Source organism: Perissodus microlepis, chromosome 8 (genome assembly GCF_051167445.1).
Source record: "Perissodus microlepis isolate ML-2025 ecotype Zambia chromosome 8, ASM5116744v1, whole genome shotgun sequence".
NCBI classification, from domain to species: Eukaryota; Metazoa; Chordata; class Actinopteri; order Cichliformes; family Cichlidae; genus Perissodus; species Perissodus microlepis.
This window is the reverse complement of record NC_140468.1, coordinates 15,605,373-15,621,358: the sequence shown is the minus strand read 5'-3', so window position 1 is coordinate 15,621,358 and position 15,986 is coordinate 15,605,373. Positions and strand designations below refer to the sequence as shown.

Sequence of the window (15,986 nt, the reverse complement as noted above, 5' to 3'; positions counted from 1 at the left end):
GTCCCCTTCAGGTCCCAAAGTCATACAAACACTGCAGCATCACTGAGAGTTAAAAGCTGCCTAAATTCTTTCATCTTTAATAAAACGATCAGCATTGCTGCTTTATCAGGTGTAACTATGAAGTTTAACATACAGGCATCCATGAAAACAGAATTTATTACATTTAACGGAGTTAGAAGTTAGCAGGAAGTTAGCGGAAGTTACCTTGCTAGTTTCGCTAGTTACCTAAGCATGATATAGCATGTTCTGACCAGAGGTGGGTCGAGTATCCAAAAATTGTACTCAAGAGTAGCATTACTTTAAAATATTATTACTCAAGTAAAAGTGAAAAGTAGTCTTCAAAAAAGTTACTCAAGTAAGAGTAAAAAAGTACTTGGTGAAAAGACTACTCAAGTAGCGAGTAAATGTCTGATTTATTTTATAAATAAATGCTATCAGACAAACAAAAATAAATAAATATACAAATTTTAGTATTTTCAACAGGAATATATGTAAAAAGATCAACAAAAATTTTTCCAAATTTCAGTTTTTCACAACATCAAGCTTTTTTCACCAATACCTACAGTAAATAATATAAACATATAAACAGTGCAAACAATTTCCAGTGACAAGATATGCTGTAAACTTTATATTCATTTTTGTTCCAAATGGCACAGCAGCCTCAGAGAAAACATTAGAACAAGGCAACTTCAACATATGTTCATACAAGGCAGCTCAGTTTACCATAAATTGTATGGGTGTGCATTTATTTCTGCATATTTAGCAAAAATGTGCAATTTCTTCACTCAGTGAAGTGATTGTTAAGCTTCAGCAGCAGTTTGCTCTCAAGGTTCTTGCTGTGAAGCTGTAACTGTTTAGCAGTGAACAGGAGTCCTGCATGACTGAGAAGTCCTTCACAAGCTCCAGATGCATGAAGAGCTGTATTGATTTTGATCAACAGCTTCTTGATGTGAGGAACGCCATGCAATATATCCACACCTCCAGTGAATGGACATGAAAGGTACCTCTCCAGTTCCCCTGCTTCTGGCTTTCCTGACCCCATGGATCCATCATCTTAGTCGGTTAGGCTGCTGTTTGTGCTGGCCTCATCCAGCTCTGAGTCTAGGTGATGTCTGATGAAGTTGAGACCTGTGGAAAGATGTATGGTTTTCAAAAGAATTAGGTCTGGTCATTATAGTGCTGTATACACTGCCAAGCTGCAGATGTTTGGCAAGAAGATTTGATCACACTGGAGATGTTTTTTACTAACTCTTGTAGAAAAACAAAATCCTGTCATTCATATCCCGCACAAACGGTTTGCAATGAATTCCAGATTAAGTTTAAAATAAGAATGCGTGCAAGGCTAAGCAGTGCTAGCCAATAGATCCTCCTGTTTGGCTGTTACTCTGGGAAAAGAAGAGAAAGACATTGATGGAAGCCATGACTGGAGCTGCGATGTAGCCTATATAATATTTATATTGTACGAACGTGATAATTATGTATATTGTAATGACGTGATATTATATTGTTCAAACGTGAAAGGTATATTGTACTAACATGATAGTATATTGTACAAACATGAAAAGTATATTGTTAGAACAATATACTTTTCTATTTTTCTTTTGGCTGGGTGGCAGCTCTACGCTTCCGTATCCGAGGCTTTTCAATGTGGCCTCACAAAATTGTGACGACTACAACAACCATGAAAAGAGTTGGATGGACACTGCTGCTCAATTGCAGCTGCCTGGTCAATGTTTTTCATTAGTAATTTAGCAAAGTTGATGGTGGTGGTGTGTGTGCGTCTATAAGACAGAGAGAGGGAGAGCGAGAGACAGATTTTGTATGATAAGCTTCATGTTATGGACGCACAGTTTGAGCACTCAGGTCGCATCAGAGCATCAGGCCGTATAGTGTGAGACCCTGCATCGTGACCTATGAACTTCTAACCCCTGCGATTCAACTGTACAGTTTGAGCAGGAGCAGAATAACGCGACTCAAAAAAAATCACACAGTGTTTGCCCAGCTTAATGCAGACTGTTTAAACTAAACAAGCTGCTGTTTCACATAATAAACCCTGTCAGCCGCAGTATTGCCTTCTGTTTTAACAGTTAAAGCAGTAGAGACGAGCTGTTTGCATGCGTGTTGAACTCTAGCGTCATTAACCAGGCTAGCTGTTAGCTTATAGCTCACGCTAGCTAACCAGCGAGCAGTTAAAAGGACAGCCGAAGCTGCACAAAAAACCCACAAACTTGTCTCACTACAACGTAGCGCCGAAAATATGACTCGCAGCTCGAGCTAGACACAGCTGCTGTAACATAAGACTGACATCCAGCTAACCACAGCTAAAAAGATATTTAGAGAAAACTTACCGTTTCCTCAGGTTACACTAGCTGAGTTTTTTCACGCTGAAAAGTTCATTTGTTTTGGCTCTCACTGAAGACAGCTGTTCTTTTGTACTGCTTTTATGTGAAACATTCTTTGTATATGAGGCCAAGGGTGTTCATCCTCTTCAGCTCTAGCGTAGACAATTGGCTCTGCCACGTTTTCATGTTTCCTCTTTCCGTGTGTCCGCTACTTTGAAACGCTTGGGCTGCTCTGCCCGCCACAGTTTCAAACTGGTTATGTGACTGCATGGCCACATCTGATTGGTAAAAAAGTTACCGGAAACTCCACTGGCAGCATGTTATCTAATGTGTTAAACTAATTATTTTTTAAAAAGTAACGAGTCGAATTTTGCAAATGTAGCGGAGTAAAAGTACAGTTTCTTTTTCACAAATGTACAAAAAGTATCGTGCAAAAAAGGTACTTTAAAAGTACTTTTTTTTAAAAAAACGTACTCAACTAAATGTAACGGAGTAAATGTAACTCGTTACTACCCACCTCTGGTTCTGACCTAGAGATTTTTGAAAAAATTCAAACGTACAGCTCTGCTATCACTTCCAACATAAATGAAGACAGGAAACTAAATAGCAGTGATGTTTGTAGGGTTACTGAAGTTGGGCTAGGCGGTATATAATGATGTGCTACGTGATCGCTAGCGACACAGCTATGTTAGCATAACATAAACAGTGAAGTTGGAGGATGAACACTAACACTTTTCTACTCGATAAAAGTTAACGTGAAGGTTCCTGATGGTTAGAGACAAATGCAGTTGCATGGTAGGATGCTGTAAACGGACCAAACTTCAGCCAGGAGAACAACTGAGATAATCCATCCACAATACGAAGTTAGTCATTAATTGTCAATGGAAAATTGTACTTAGTAGTCAGTATAATCTTTTAATAATATAAGTTTACATATGGTAGTGATAGGATGTGCGATCCTTAATAGTCTGCAAAAGCTTTGCGTGCATTCCAGAGTGCTCTGGCATTCACACCCACATCCTGGGAGCATGGGAAAGGTCGTACCTTGTCTTATTGTTTTACGGTAGGATTAACGTAGCTATGTCGGTTTTAGTCTAAATGCCCTTTTTTACATATAGATGAACTGTTGGATTTTCCAGACCAGCAGGTTAAGGGAAGTCGTTTATGGGGTCACACTCTGACACACACACGCACACGCACATACATATACACCTCCACATTCCAATGTAAGGAAGAAACGCCCACTGAAGTATAAATAAAGACAAGGGCAGTCTCTCAGTGCGAGTCTCTGAGCCTCACTCTTGTGCGTGCGCTCTGGTGACTGCCCTTGCTAGCAAGAAAATCTGTGTGTTTCTCCTCTCTGATTCTCTGCTGAAGAAGTGTTTTAGAATATATCTCTTAACATTAATATACTGCAACAACATGGGAATACAGCAGCTGTGATAGAATACAGCATTAATGAATGAATGGTACAGAAGTGGAGGAAGCAAGAAGAATGAGTTGAACAAAGTTTATCTGACTGCTTTGTTCCGCTTAATGTGCCTTATAATCCCGTGCACTTTATGGTCCGAAAAATACGTATTTGACTTTTTTATTTGGCACACTGCAGTTTAATGTTGCAAAGCTCCTCTTTTTAACTTAGTGGATATTATACATGGTTATGCTCAGGATATGTCAGCCCATTTCTACTGGAAATGCCTTTTGGTTACACTTTCAGCAAGGAATTTGCATTTGCATTGTTAAATGTTTATATAGCTTTAATGCACATAAAAACAGCTGCTTATTTAAGTGAAAATAAATGGATGGGGGTTTTTTGTGCTAGTAAAGTTTTGGAGTTGTATTTTGTCTCGCAGAAATTATATCGTCAGTTATATTGTTATCGCAAATTTTCAAATATATATCGTGATATATATATTTTTGGCCATATCGCCCTGCTCTAGTTCAGACGCAGGGAATTGATGAGCGGCAGATCTCCACTATTCTGGACTCTTGCTGGGCAACGCCTGTTAATGATGCCAGCTACCCCGTGCGCTGGGATCTGATCACCACACAGTAAAGACATTGTCTTAACTTTTCTTTTCTTTTCTTGTCTTTTGTGATGGGTGAACTTAAATCATCTTCTTATCATAACTAAGTTGTTTGCACATTAACACTGTAACTTTCACATTATGCTGTTAACTAGGTGTCCTGATCCAGCAGATAGCACAGTAGAGCTGCTTCAAAACGGCGTCTCCACCGTAGCCCGTTTCTCATTCAGGATGTTCACCTTTACCAACTATACCACTTTACCAAACGCGAGACAAGTACTCTTGGACTACGAGTGTGGATACTAATGTGGATGCTGATGTTAAATGACAATGATAATAAAAACAATATGACAACCTAATTTAATTGAGGAATGTCTATTTATTTACAAATTTTAGCATAAATAAAATATTAATGTTGCATCTTTTAGCAATAAAAGGAAAATTTTCATTTTTGTCAATGTCTAGCTTTAGTAATGATTAAAAAAAAACAATGTGACAACAATGAAACATTCATTTTGTCATCTTTTAGCAATAATAGAGAAACTTTTTTTAGTAGTCATAAAGTGAACAAGTTTTAATGTCATCTTTCAATGTCATCTGGAACCAGGTGTGTCCAAGTGGAAGGCTGTGGCTGCCAATATGATGAATTCTACTATAATGGCTTGGTAACAATAAATACATGGTGTACTTTGCTATTAACTTTGATCATTCTTTCTCCTTTAGTTAAATTTTCTCACACAGGCTGGCGAATCCTTCTGGACAGACGGTTGCTCCCAGAGATGTGAATGTCATGCTCCAAATGACCTGCGATGTTCTGCTGCATCTTGCACTCCTGAACAGCAGTGCTCCATCAGAGACGGCCAGCTGGGCTGTTACGATGCCATGTCCACCTGCACAGTGTGGGGGGATCCACACTACATCACCTTTGATGGAGCAGTGGCTCATTTCCAGGGAACTTGCTCCTACATCATCACTGAGAGCACGAGCCATGGCTCTAATGAAACCCAGTTACAGGTGATAGCCACCAACAATCACCGTGGAAACAACCGTGTGTCATTTGTGTCTGCAGTGGACATATACCTGTCAAATCATCCAGAAAGTGTGTACATCAGGATTGGACCCAATAAAAAAGTAACGGTAAACACTAAGCACTAACACTATTTGGTGCCTGCCACCTGCACTCTCACCCTGAGCCATTTTTCACTTCCTGTGTCTATGACCTCTGCCTCTACACTCCAGCCAATGGCATGTTGTGTTCTGCTGTCTCAGCCTATGAGAAAACCTGCTCTGTTTTTGGGCTAGACATCCCTGAATGGCGCTCTGGTTTGCTGTGAAGTAAGTTTGTGCTGAACAATTAAGTGATGTCTTCATCATAGAGCTTGTCAGTTTTCTTTGAAAGATTGGCTTTCTTTTATTTGATCCTTGTCCCTATGCCTCTGTAGAGGAGTCCGACCCCTGTTAACAGCTGGACGCAGAAGGGGCGAGACCACCAGCAAGGAGTTTACATCTACAGGGAGGGTGTGGCTCAAGTGGTAGCATGGGTTTTCCAACACTTGGAAGGTTGTTGAACTCCAGATTCCTCCACTCCACATCCCAAAGTATCCTTGGGCAAGATACTAAATCCCAAGTTACTCCTCATGCATCCACTGGTGTGTGAGCTTGTGAATGTTTGAAAGCACTTAGGCATCGATAAAATGTGATGTATGCACAAGTTAATGTGTGGGTGATTGGGTGAATGAGACAGAAACAGATTTGAGTGCTGAGTAGAAAGATGCAATATAACTACCGGTCTGTTTACTACTTGTCAAAGCTACAGTTTTTTGAGAGGGGTGGGGGTTGTCACACATCAGTGTTACATATTTTAATGTTCATGGATGTTAAATTGCAAATATCTACAGCTAGCACAGCATTTGCAGCTAAATGTAAACGCACTACATTGTAAGCTCGTAGTTTACATCTGTAAAAATGGAAGTGAACTGGATTCACTGTTAAAATGTAAAATTTTTATTTTTCGGAAGCTCTTGAGATAAAATGATAGATAAAACATATTTACAATCATTTGGTAATCAACTCATTTTTAGCATTATTATGTGTTTTATAGCATCATTAGGAAGAAGATTGCAACCGGTCAAGGACAGTACAGCATGAGAATGATCCCCTTCCAGGACCCTGGCTTCCGCTTCCCCTTCAGGAGTGACACAAACATAGAAATGGAAATAGATCAGAGGTTAAATGTGGAGGTGCAAACAGAAGGAGTGGATCAAAGCCAGATCTCCACCGTTCTGGACTCCTGCTGGGCCACGCCAGTCAACATGCCAAACTACCCCATCTGCCCATCTTGTTACTGCAGAGTAAGAGAAGTTCACCTTGTCTTAGCATACTTTATTAAAAACTTGAAAGAATTAGCCCCAGACAGACCTCTCCTCGGTTTCTCCACCAATTCTTCCTCATAATGAATTCTGCTACTTTGCTTTATAATCTGGGATATTTAAACGTCTGCCTGTTTTCCAGGTGTCCCAATGAAGCCGATGGAACAGTAGAGCTGATTCAGAACGGCATCTCCACTGAGGCCTGATTCTCCTTCAGGATGTTCACTTTTACCAACTATTCATCCATTTACCTTCATTGCCGGGTCCACCTGTGTCTTTTGAGATACAATTGTACAGCTGTATGTACCAATGTTTTTAATTCGTATTGTTTTCATTTTCGTTGTTTTTCATTCTTGTGTACAAATTTGAAACTGTTAAATCAGCAGAAGCCTATAAACATTTTTTTTCCCCCTCAGCACTGTTACCTGGGCTACCACAGGCGAGTCCGGAGGGACACATCTTTTCATGACACTTCATCCATCTCACTTGGACTGCTTGTTCCAATTCCAGGGAGCAGAGGTACATTGAAGCTCTCATGTCTCCTCACCTGTACTCTTATAGATGACATAAAGTTTATGGACACATTAAATGTAACCTTTGGTTCTTCTCTTACTGACCCAGTGATCCAGTTAAGCAGTGGTCAAAGTCAGTTGACACCTCTGCTGGCCCTGCTAGCCAGTCTGATCCTAGCCAACATGCTGGTAACCCTGCTGGTCAAACAGCTTGCTCCTAAAACTCTGGTATAGAAACAAACCAAAACTCTGAAGATCAAAAATTATCCATATTTTTTTTTGTAATTATTCATTATTCAGTTACTTTTCACTGTTATTTTTCATCTAAGTGTTTTTTTTTTCTTGAGGTGTGTTTCTGTACTTGTGGTAAGGTGTCCAGTAAGTTGGCTTTAAATCTAAATGACAAGATTAACCTGTTCTTGGTTTCTGTGTGCAGATTTTTATAATTAAATCTGTCATAATTAACATAATGATGTGTAATCAAGGGCAAATCAAAAGAACAGTTGGTTTCAGTCGGTTTCCCCAGCCTAAAAAGAGTGCCATTCAGACAACAATGACCTGTTCTTATTCTACTTATAATTATCTCCTGCCTATTTATTCCTCTATTTCTTGTAACTTCTACTGTGTTTTGCACTCTATATGAATGTCTCCCTTTTACTTCATTATCCCATGGCATTTTCCATAAATTCTTACTTTCTTTCCAAACTATACTTGTCCCTTCAGATTTCGACAACGGAATCTGAATATCAACATCTACTTTTTTAATAGCTTCTTTAGTCAACCTATCTGTTCATTCATTACCCACAATACCTATATGAGCCAGAGTCCACATTATTAATATTTTTTTTTTTCGCACAATCTATGATGAGCAAAAAGAACTTCATACAGAATTTGCTGGTGGCTACTTGTGTTTCCATTTTCAATGCTTAACAATGCTGACAATGAATCACTACATATTATTATTTTTGAAATTCTACTGTCTTCCACCCATTCTAAAGCCAAATAATATTGTGCATAACTCTACTGCATATATATTCCAGAATGATAACTGCCACACTAGTTGTTTCAGTTTTTGGATCTTTCAATCCATCTGTAAATAGTCACTGTACTTGTTCTGCACTTGATTATAAAATTCTTGACAAATATCTGTTGTCATTTTTCTCTTCTTAATATCCGATAATGATCTATCTATTTGAATGTATTTCCATGTAGGCCTTAAACCCACCCAACCCACCCAAAACTATTTTTAAAATCTTTTCCTCTTTCCCAACACTTTCCTAACAGGATGATTTTTATTATGACCTTTCAAATTTATCCAATCGTTAACCATTAACTGTTGCCTTCTAATATATAGTGGTATTTCTCCTGATTCGACTTCAGAGCAATTTTTTTTTCCTTCTTCTTCTTCTTCTTCTGACTTTTATTGGCAACAAAATGGTGCATTACCACCACCAACTGGTATGGAGCGTGGACTGGAACGTCGATAAAAAAAACCTAAAAAAACCCCTCAAATCCTCCCAAACAATTTAGTGTCTTTTACAAACTGTAATAAGGCCTGTTAACTTTCACTTCTTGACTACTTTTGCAGTAATTCAATAAGATCCAGTTTCATTTTTATGCTGCTGAGGTTTTGGGTCAGTTGTCTTCTCTCCACCTGATACTTCTGACAGTGTAATATAACATGTTCTATAGTTTCCTCTTCTCCACAGTAGCCACATTTCCCTGTATAATGTTTCCCTATCATGAATACTGTAGTGTTCAAACCAGTATGTCCAAATCTTATTCTATTTTATTTTTTTTTGTTGTTGTTTGTTTTTTTTGTTTTTGCCTGTCCCGTTTGGCTCTTTTGCCATCAGAATTATTGCCTAAAGGCGAAGAAAGATGCCCAACGGATTTACTTTACCAAATGGACCATCCCAGCCTTGCCGTAATGGTCTATTTGATTCACCTTTTATTGTTTATTTTATTTTATTTTCACTTGCTAAATACGGGACAGACTTGACTGGGGAAAAGAAAGGGGAGAAAGAAAGAGGGAAAGAAAAACAGCGGGGAAGAGGGACGGGGATAAAGGGCAAAAAACAAAAACCAACAAAATAAGCAGACAAAAAATACATATATCAATCACCTGGATCACCTGTTGAGAAAGAAAAAAGAGAAAACAAGCAGAAGAGAAAAAAAAGAGCAACATAATAAACAACATCACGATGATCTATGGGAATATAACAGTAAATACTAAATATTGTGCAGCACGTAAGATCGACAGCGCACAGTGTGCTTTGAGATAGGAGCCAAAAAGGGTGTAGTTTGTGTGTGTGAGCACCCGTGTGTACACCTGTGAGCATGAGCGCGCTTGTATTTAAAAGGTTCCTTCATGTAATGATCTGCTAGAGGGTATGGGGAGCCACAGCCCCGTCCTCCAGGGCATGAAGCAGGTATGGAGGAGATCAAAACTCCAGACATCCAGAGGCCCTCAGAACACAAGAGACCAAGGAAGACCAACAGAGGGGCAGCTGCGCCACTATCCCAGAAAGAGCTGAGGAGAGCCCCAGATGAGAGGTCACTCAGCAGCCGCGGAGCAGAAGCCAGGGGGGGTTGCAGTGATGTGCCCGTGAGCTCCGCCGGCAGCCAGCTGTGCCAGAGTGACCGAGCCCCAGGCCGAGAGGCTGAGGGCACCCCACCCCCGAAGTGGCCCGAGCGAGCCCCAGGCTCCAGGCCCCGACAAGCAGCCACCAAGGAGTGAGCCGGTGCGTACCTGGACGCCCACCCCCGGACACAAAGAACCACCAACGCACCGATGTCTGAGGGCGTCTGCCACTGGCAGGGGAAGTGGTGGGGGAGATAGTCCTCCATACCTTGGAGGGCCTGAGATGTCCCCAGAGAGGTGGCGTCTGATACCCAACCTGACATATAGACACAGACATACAGGCACACACAGATACAGACATCCATTCCCACCCTCATGCTCTCATATGCAATTACTCAACACTCACCCAACGTGGAGACAGACATAAAGAGACACTGTACACACAATCACACTCCCCAAGCATACTCTATACCCCAGGTCTAGGTACCCTTGCCCCTGGAGGGGGAAACTGCACCCAGACCCAGGTAGTGTTACCCTTTTCCCTGGGGTGGAGAGAAGCAGACTGCCCCGACTCGGCAGCAGCAGGGAGGCCCCACATTCCACACCCCAATCGGACGGCCAACTCCTCCTCCCAGACCCCCCGCTCCAACAGGTCGCAGAGAACGGGGGTGTGTGAAGACTCCAAACCTCCCTCCGCCCGCTCATATGTAGTGTTGATGCATGTGTGTTCTAAGGTGCATTTAAAACCCAGGAGGGCATGGAGCTACCTGCCAGAGAGCAGCAGGTAAGCGCATAGCCCCTCCTGATGGCCCTCAATGTCTACATGTATTTAAAATTGAGAGGTGGGCAACGACGCCAGGGGTGAGGTTGTACACCCTGATGGTCTTTTGGATTCCGTGTAGCGTGCCCACCCCCAAGGTCCTATGTGTATGTGTTATGAGAGTGTGAGTAATGTCTAAGTTGTGGGATAAAATTGAGGCACAGGCAGCCAGAAGGGGACAGAGGGGAGGATGCCTCCCCTGCACCCTGGTGACACACCTTTACCCCAAGGCCCTGCATGTGTGGGTGATTGTGGTGGAGCGGGAAGAGGGAGGCAGCTGGAGATGGGGAGGGAAGGAAGGGAGGGGCAAGTGACCCCTCCCTGGGGCCAGCTCCCCCGCTGACCCCAGTAGGCACCCCCATACTCTGCAACCCACCAGGGAAAGGGGGCCCAGGCCCATCCGGACCGGGGCCCAGTTCAGCAGCGCCGCCTGGCCCCACAGAGCCCGGGACAGCCCACCCAACCCTACCACAGAGAAAACTGCACCCACCCCGTCATACACTCATCTTCCAGACTACACAAGACAATAGACGCCCAGGCTGAGATCTTCCTCCACCTCTCCTTTATCTCCCCCTCCTGCAGAGTGAGTTCCTGAAGAGAGAAGACCTCCTGCAAGATGTAACAGCCTCCCCCACCAGTTGAAGAGCCCCCCAGGTGGCTCGATGCACTGGCGGCACCCGACGCCAGGGCTGGGCCCCCATACACCCACCCGCCCACAACCCTGGCAACACACCAACCAGGACCCAAGCCCCCAAGGCCCAGCCAGGGCCCCAGCCCAGAGACGGAGCACCCCCAGAACCTCACGCCTGTCCCGGACCCACCCAGGGCAGCCAGGCTACCAGGTCAGTAACCCACATCCGTCAGCACAGACCCTCCCCTAGCCCCGCTGCATGCAGCCATGAGGAAACTGTCACCTAAGAGCCAACAGAGCCCTTAATAGGCCATGACCGCAACCCCGGGTTGAGCCCTCCAAGGAAGATGGTCCTGGGGAATCCCCCGACGCCCCAAGCCTGTCCCTACCCCCACACCAATCACAACAGCGAAGGTGGGACCAAACTATGACCCTCCACCCCCACTAGGTGATGGAGCTGATCAAAGGAGCCCAGAGCAATTGATCTGATGTGGTGGCAGAGGCTGTATCAAGACTAATGTAATCTAATAGATAATTTCTATATTGGTTAGAATTAAGATTATTTTTATTTTTCCAGTTCATGAGGACTGTTTTCTTGGCTATGCATAGGGCAGTGAAAACCATATGGGCTATATTATTTTCTGTAGTGACATTATCTAAGCTGCCCAACAAACACACTAAAGGGGAAGTTGGAATGTTACATTTCAGACACTTCGATAAGTCTTCACATATCTCGTGCCAAAACTTCTGAACTGGTGGACAGAACCAAAGAGCGTGGATATAATTGTCCGGTGAATTGGTTTGGCAGTGTGAGCAGTTGTTGGTAGACGTAAAGCCCATCTTGAACATCCGATGACCTGTATAGTGCACTCTATATAGTATTTTGTATTGAATTAATTGAAGACTGGGATTTCTAATTAAATGAAAGGTTTTTAAGCATATCTGAGACCAGAAGTTTTGGTCTAAGTTAACTGATAAATCCGCTTCCCATTTTGCAATAGGAAGTGATATTGATTCATCCGTTTTAGAAAGCATTCTGTATATTTTGGAAAGTGATTTTGGGGTTTTAAGAGTAAGAAATTGAACCACACTTGGTGGTGTTTGTAGTTCAACTTGACCCGGTTTAAATTTCTTTTTTACTATGGATTTAATTTGTTGATATTCTAAAAATCTTTTCTTGTTGATCCTATATTGTGTAACTAGTCTGTCAAATGGAATAAATTCTGTTCCTTCTAATATATGTTTTAAGTATTTGATTCCTTTATTTTTAGCCCCACAAACAGTCACTCCAATCTGGAAAGTTTATCATATTATTGTTTTGTAATATGCAGTGTTGGGTAAGTTACTTTAAATTAGTAACTTAGTTACATTACTAGTTACTCCTATCAAAAGTAACTCAGTTACTTCAAGTTACTCGTTACTTTTAAAGTAACTAGTTACTAGGGAAAGTAACTTTGGTTTTACCCAGAATTCTCTTATTAATGTGTTGCTTCCCTAACTGGATACCCAGCAAGGATGCCAGTCTTCTAGCTTGCTTACATGTTAGCACTATCCTGCCACAAGTACACTGTGCCACCTAATGGCCTGAACCTAAAATGGTTAAAATGGCAGTGTAGTAGTGCGAGTGCAAGTTAATGATGAAATGAATGAAACTAAATTAGAAATTAACAAAGTTTGTTTTATGTGTCACTTTTTTATCTGTCTGTTTTAATTAATTTCTATTGTTTCAACCCTCTACAAATGCAATCACATAATTTTGGGGTTGTTACAGCAGTGTTATAAATCTAATCATTGTATGTAGTATCACTAGGAAGAAGCAGTGGATCACAAAACACAACATACAGTGTGTTGAAACTTTTGAAAGATATTTATTTTTGCCATTTAAATGGACAGAAAGTATGCTTTTAGCAGTGCCAACATTAAACTGTACCTCAGACCATTTAGGAGCTGTAGGTATCAAAGTAGGTATCAAAGTGCAAAAAATGTAGTGCAAAAATGATTTAACATAAACACGGTGAGGTTTGTCCATTCTTTGTAAAGTTAACTGAACTTAACTTTGTAAACTTAACTGCTGAATTGCACCAACTGGAGACCTCATGTTCAGTAATAAAAGTATTTTCAGAGAAAGAGAAGAGAAATAAAATTAATTATAAGTATTTTCAGCCCCACAAACAGAAATAAAATAAATAATAAGTATTTTCAGCTTCATAAACAGTCAAACCAAAATAATATTTCCTCCATACAGGCCATGTAGATAAATAAAATATAGTGGTATTTTAAGTGCTTCAGAAGCCCAAGTTTCACTTGGAAATATTAACCTACTTTACCTTGTAGAGCACAACTGAAGGCAACACATCATCATCATATGAGCACTACTCAACTTTGGTTCCATCAAACCAACAATTGTACCTCAAGAGGAGAAGCTTCTCAAACTTATGATCAGACAACTTGTTCCTCTTTGGAGTGAGAATCAGGTTTCCCAGGCTGAAAAGCCTTTCAACTGGGGCACTTGAAGGAGTGGCTGCATTAAGTTTAAGAGAGAGTTTCTTTATCATCGGGAAATGATTCAGAGAGTCTAACCCTGTTGCTCCTGATTTGAGGTACTCGGCTACCTCACCTTCAGCAGTGGCATATATGTCCTCATTCTCTTCAAAGGAGAAGAACTCATCCTCTTTGCTAGAACCCAGGTGCTGTGTTGTGTTGGTGACGCTGGTACCTGGTTGTAGCTGATCTTGCTCAGGGAGAAGTTTTCGACACTCTACCAGCAGACATGCCTTTGCGAGGTCCTTCCGCGCCTGGTCATGTAACCAACGAAGCTTAAATTTTAGTAGTGTCACAGCAGCCAGCAAAGCATCTTCACTTCCAAGGACATGTGCAAACCTTGTTTTGACTGCCTGTAATAATGACACAGTAAAAGTGCAAAAAACATTTTTGCATGAGAAAGTATGCATTGTTTCAACATTAAATTAATTAAACATTAAAAGCATGCTGTAGTTTTATATAGAATGTATTTTAATTTGTAGATAGTGTGTATTTTACTACATTGTATTTATTTTATTTATTTATTGGGGTTAAGTATCTGTAACTGTAACAGCATTCACTTGCATGTGACACAACAGCACAGCACAATATAAAAAGCAATTGAGTAATACATACAGAGTCTTGGTCATCAGCGATTCCAGTGTGGGTAGGAGTGTGCCATAAAAACAATGGTCTTCTCCTTGAAGAATGTCCAGTGCCACAGTAAGTGGTTTCATGACTGCACAGTACTCTCTGATACACTGATGCTCCCTCTCATTGAAACATTTCAACTGTAATGTGGATGAGATTGCGTTCAGCTCCACCAAAGGTATCTTTGAAATTCTCTCCAGAGCATAATAGAACGAGTTCCACCTTGTTGTGCAAGGTACTAGTAGCTTCTTTGTAATAATGTCTTCCACAATCTCAGCAGCCACTGTGGAACGACTGGCCTTGTTCCACAGCCCTGCACATTTTGTGGTGGCACTTCTGTAGATGGTTTTTGTTGCAGCTTCAGACAATAGCCACTTCTCCACATCAGTGCAAGAGATAAGATTCATTGTGTGCGATGCACATCTCTGATGTGGCGGTAAAGAAATTGCATCATCAACATTATCAGCACCATTGTGCAGCACATTCTCAATCAAAACAAAAGTCACCTCATCCTCCTCATATTCAGAGTCATCTGACTCAGGTGGTGGCTGGTACACTTTAAAAGTCTTGACAAAATTGGAGCCATTATCCGTTACAGTTGATGTGATTTTAAACGATAGGCCATGAGATGAGTTAATGTTGTCCAGCTCAGATGCAATACTGTCATACGTATGTCGACCCATAAATCGCCTGCATGCCAGCGCTGCTTTCTCACGTTTCATGTTTTGTGCATTTATCTAATGCGCGGTCACACCAAGAAAACTTTTATTATGCACAGTCCAAATGTCTGCTGTTGTGGAGATGTATTCTACCATGTCAAGTGTATTTTTGAGCTCTGACTCCATGTTGGCATATTCTTGGTCTAGGAAACTGGAAAATGTCTTTCTGGATGGTGCCTTCCCAGCTCTCCCTCGCACAGGTATATGACTAATCAGTTGTCTGAAAGCATGGGACTCAACCGTTGAGATGGGTTTCATGTCTTCAACAACATACCTGCCAATCAGCCTGTGTAGCTGGGGCTGGGTGATGGACTGTGCAGCAGGCTGTCCGAAATCAAGCTTTCGTTGTTTTGCTGGAATAGCGTCAACGGAGCTAAAGTCACCGACGTTGCCTTCGGGTTCTTTTTCAACTAACTTGGTAGATGCATGCTGTTTCTGAAGATGTTTCATCAGATTAGAATTGCTAGTCTTTGATGTCGAAAGAGTTTTAGAACCTCCACAGAGAGTACAGTTCACGACAATATTCCTGTCTTTTACCATCAGAAAGGAGAAATAATGTGAATATTTCCAGGAGAGAAAACCCATGCCTGGACCATCTTTGACTGCCGCCATGATTGTAGCTTACGTCACAGTGTGATGTGCGCTTTTTATGTCCAACACGATAACTGCAGTTGTGGTGCTTTCCTTTGTACTCGGGACTCGGAAATTCTGCCTTCCCAGTAGGAAGTCAGACTGCAGATGAGCTGCATATGTGTTTAGCAGTGTTGGGACTAACGCGTTATTAAGTAACGCGTTACAGTAACTACGTTAT

At 41.6% G+C, this 15,986-nt stretch overlaps 1 protein-coding gene, 1 long non-coding RNA gene and 1 pseudogene across 2 annotated transcripts; 1 reads left to right on the top strand and 2 right to left on the bottom strand.

Moving 5' to 3' along the window:
- Nucleotides 1-4,702: 4,702 nt before the first annotated feature.
- LOC146381639 (uncharacterized) lies at nt 4,703-6,584 on the top strand. The gene is made up of 3 exons (XR_014801128.1): nt 4,703-5,704; nt 5,812-6,018; nt 6,471-6,584. It is a non-coding gene; the product is annotated as an uncharacterized LOC146381639 (long non-coding RNA).
- A 7,073-nt stretch (nt 6,585-13,657) lies between these two features.
- LOC146381638 (uncharacterized) lies at nt 13,658-14,816 on the bottom strand. Its single transcript, XM_084938624.1, has 2 exons — nt 14,436-14,816; nt 13,658-14,237 (listed from the first exon to the last, which is right to left on the bottom strand). Exons 1-2 carry the CDS (start codon nt 14,540-14,542, stop codon nt 13,658-13,660), a joined length of 687 nt encoding a protein of 228 aa, XP_084794750.1. The 5' UTR covers nt 14,543-14,816.
- An 8-nt stretch (nt 14,817-14,824) lies between these two features.
- Nucleotides 14,825-15,763, bottom strand: LOC146381637 (uncharacterized; annotated as a pseudogene).
- Nucleotides 15,764-15,986: the final 223 nt, after the last annotated feature.

What these genes read in the sequence shown, in the direction of transcription:
- LOC146381638 (XM_084938624.1), bottom strand. Translation starts at nt 14,542, where the DNA reads ATGAAACCACTTACTGTGGCACTGGACATTCTTCAAGGAGAAGACCAT. An exon ending in ATGACCAAGACTCTGTATGT is followed by an intron (nt 14,238 to 14,435) that starts ATTACTCAATTG and finishes TAATGTTGAAAC; the next exon opens with AATGCATACTTTCTCATGCA.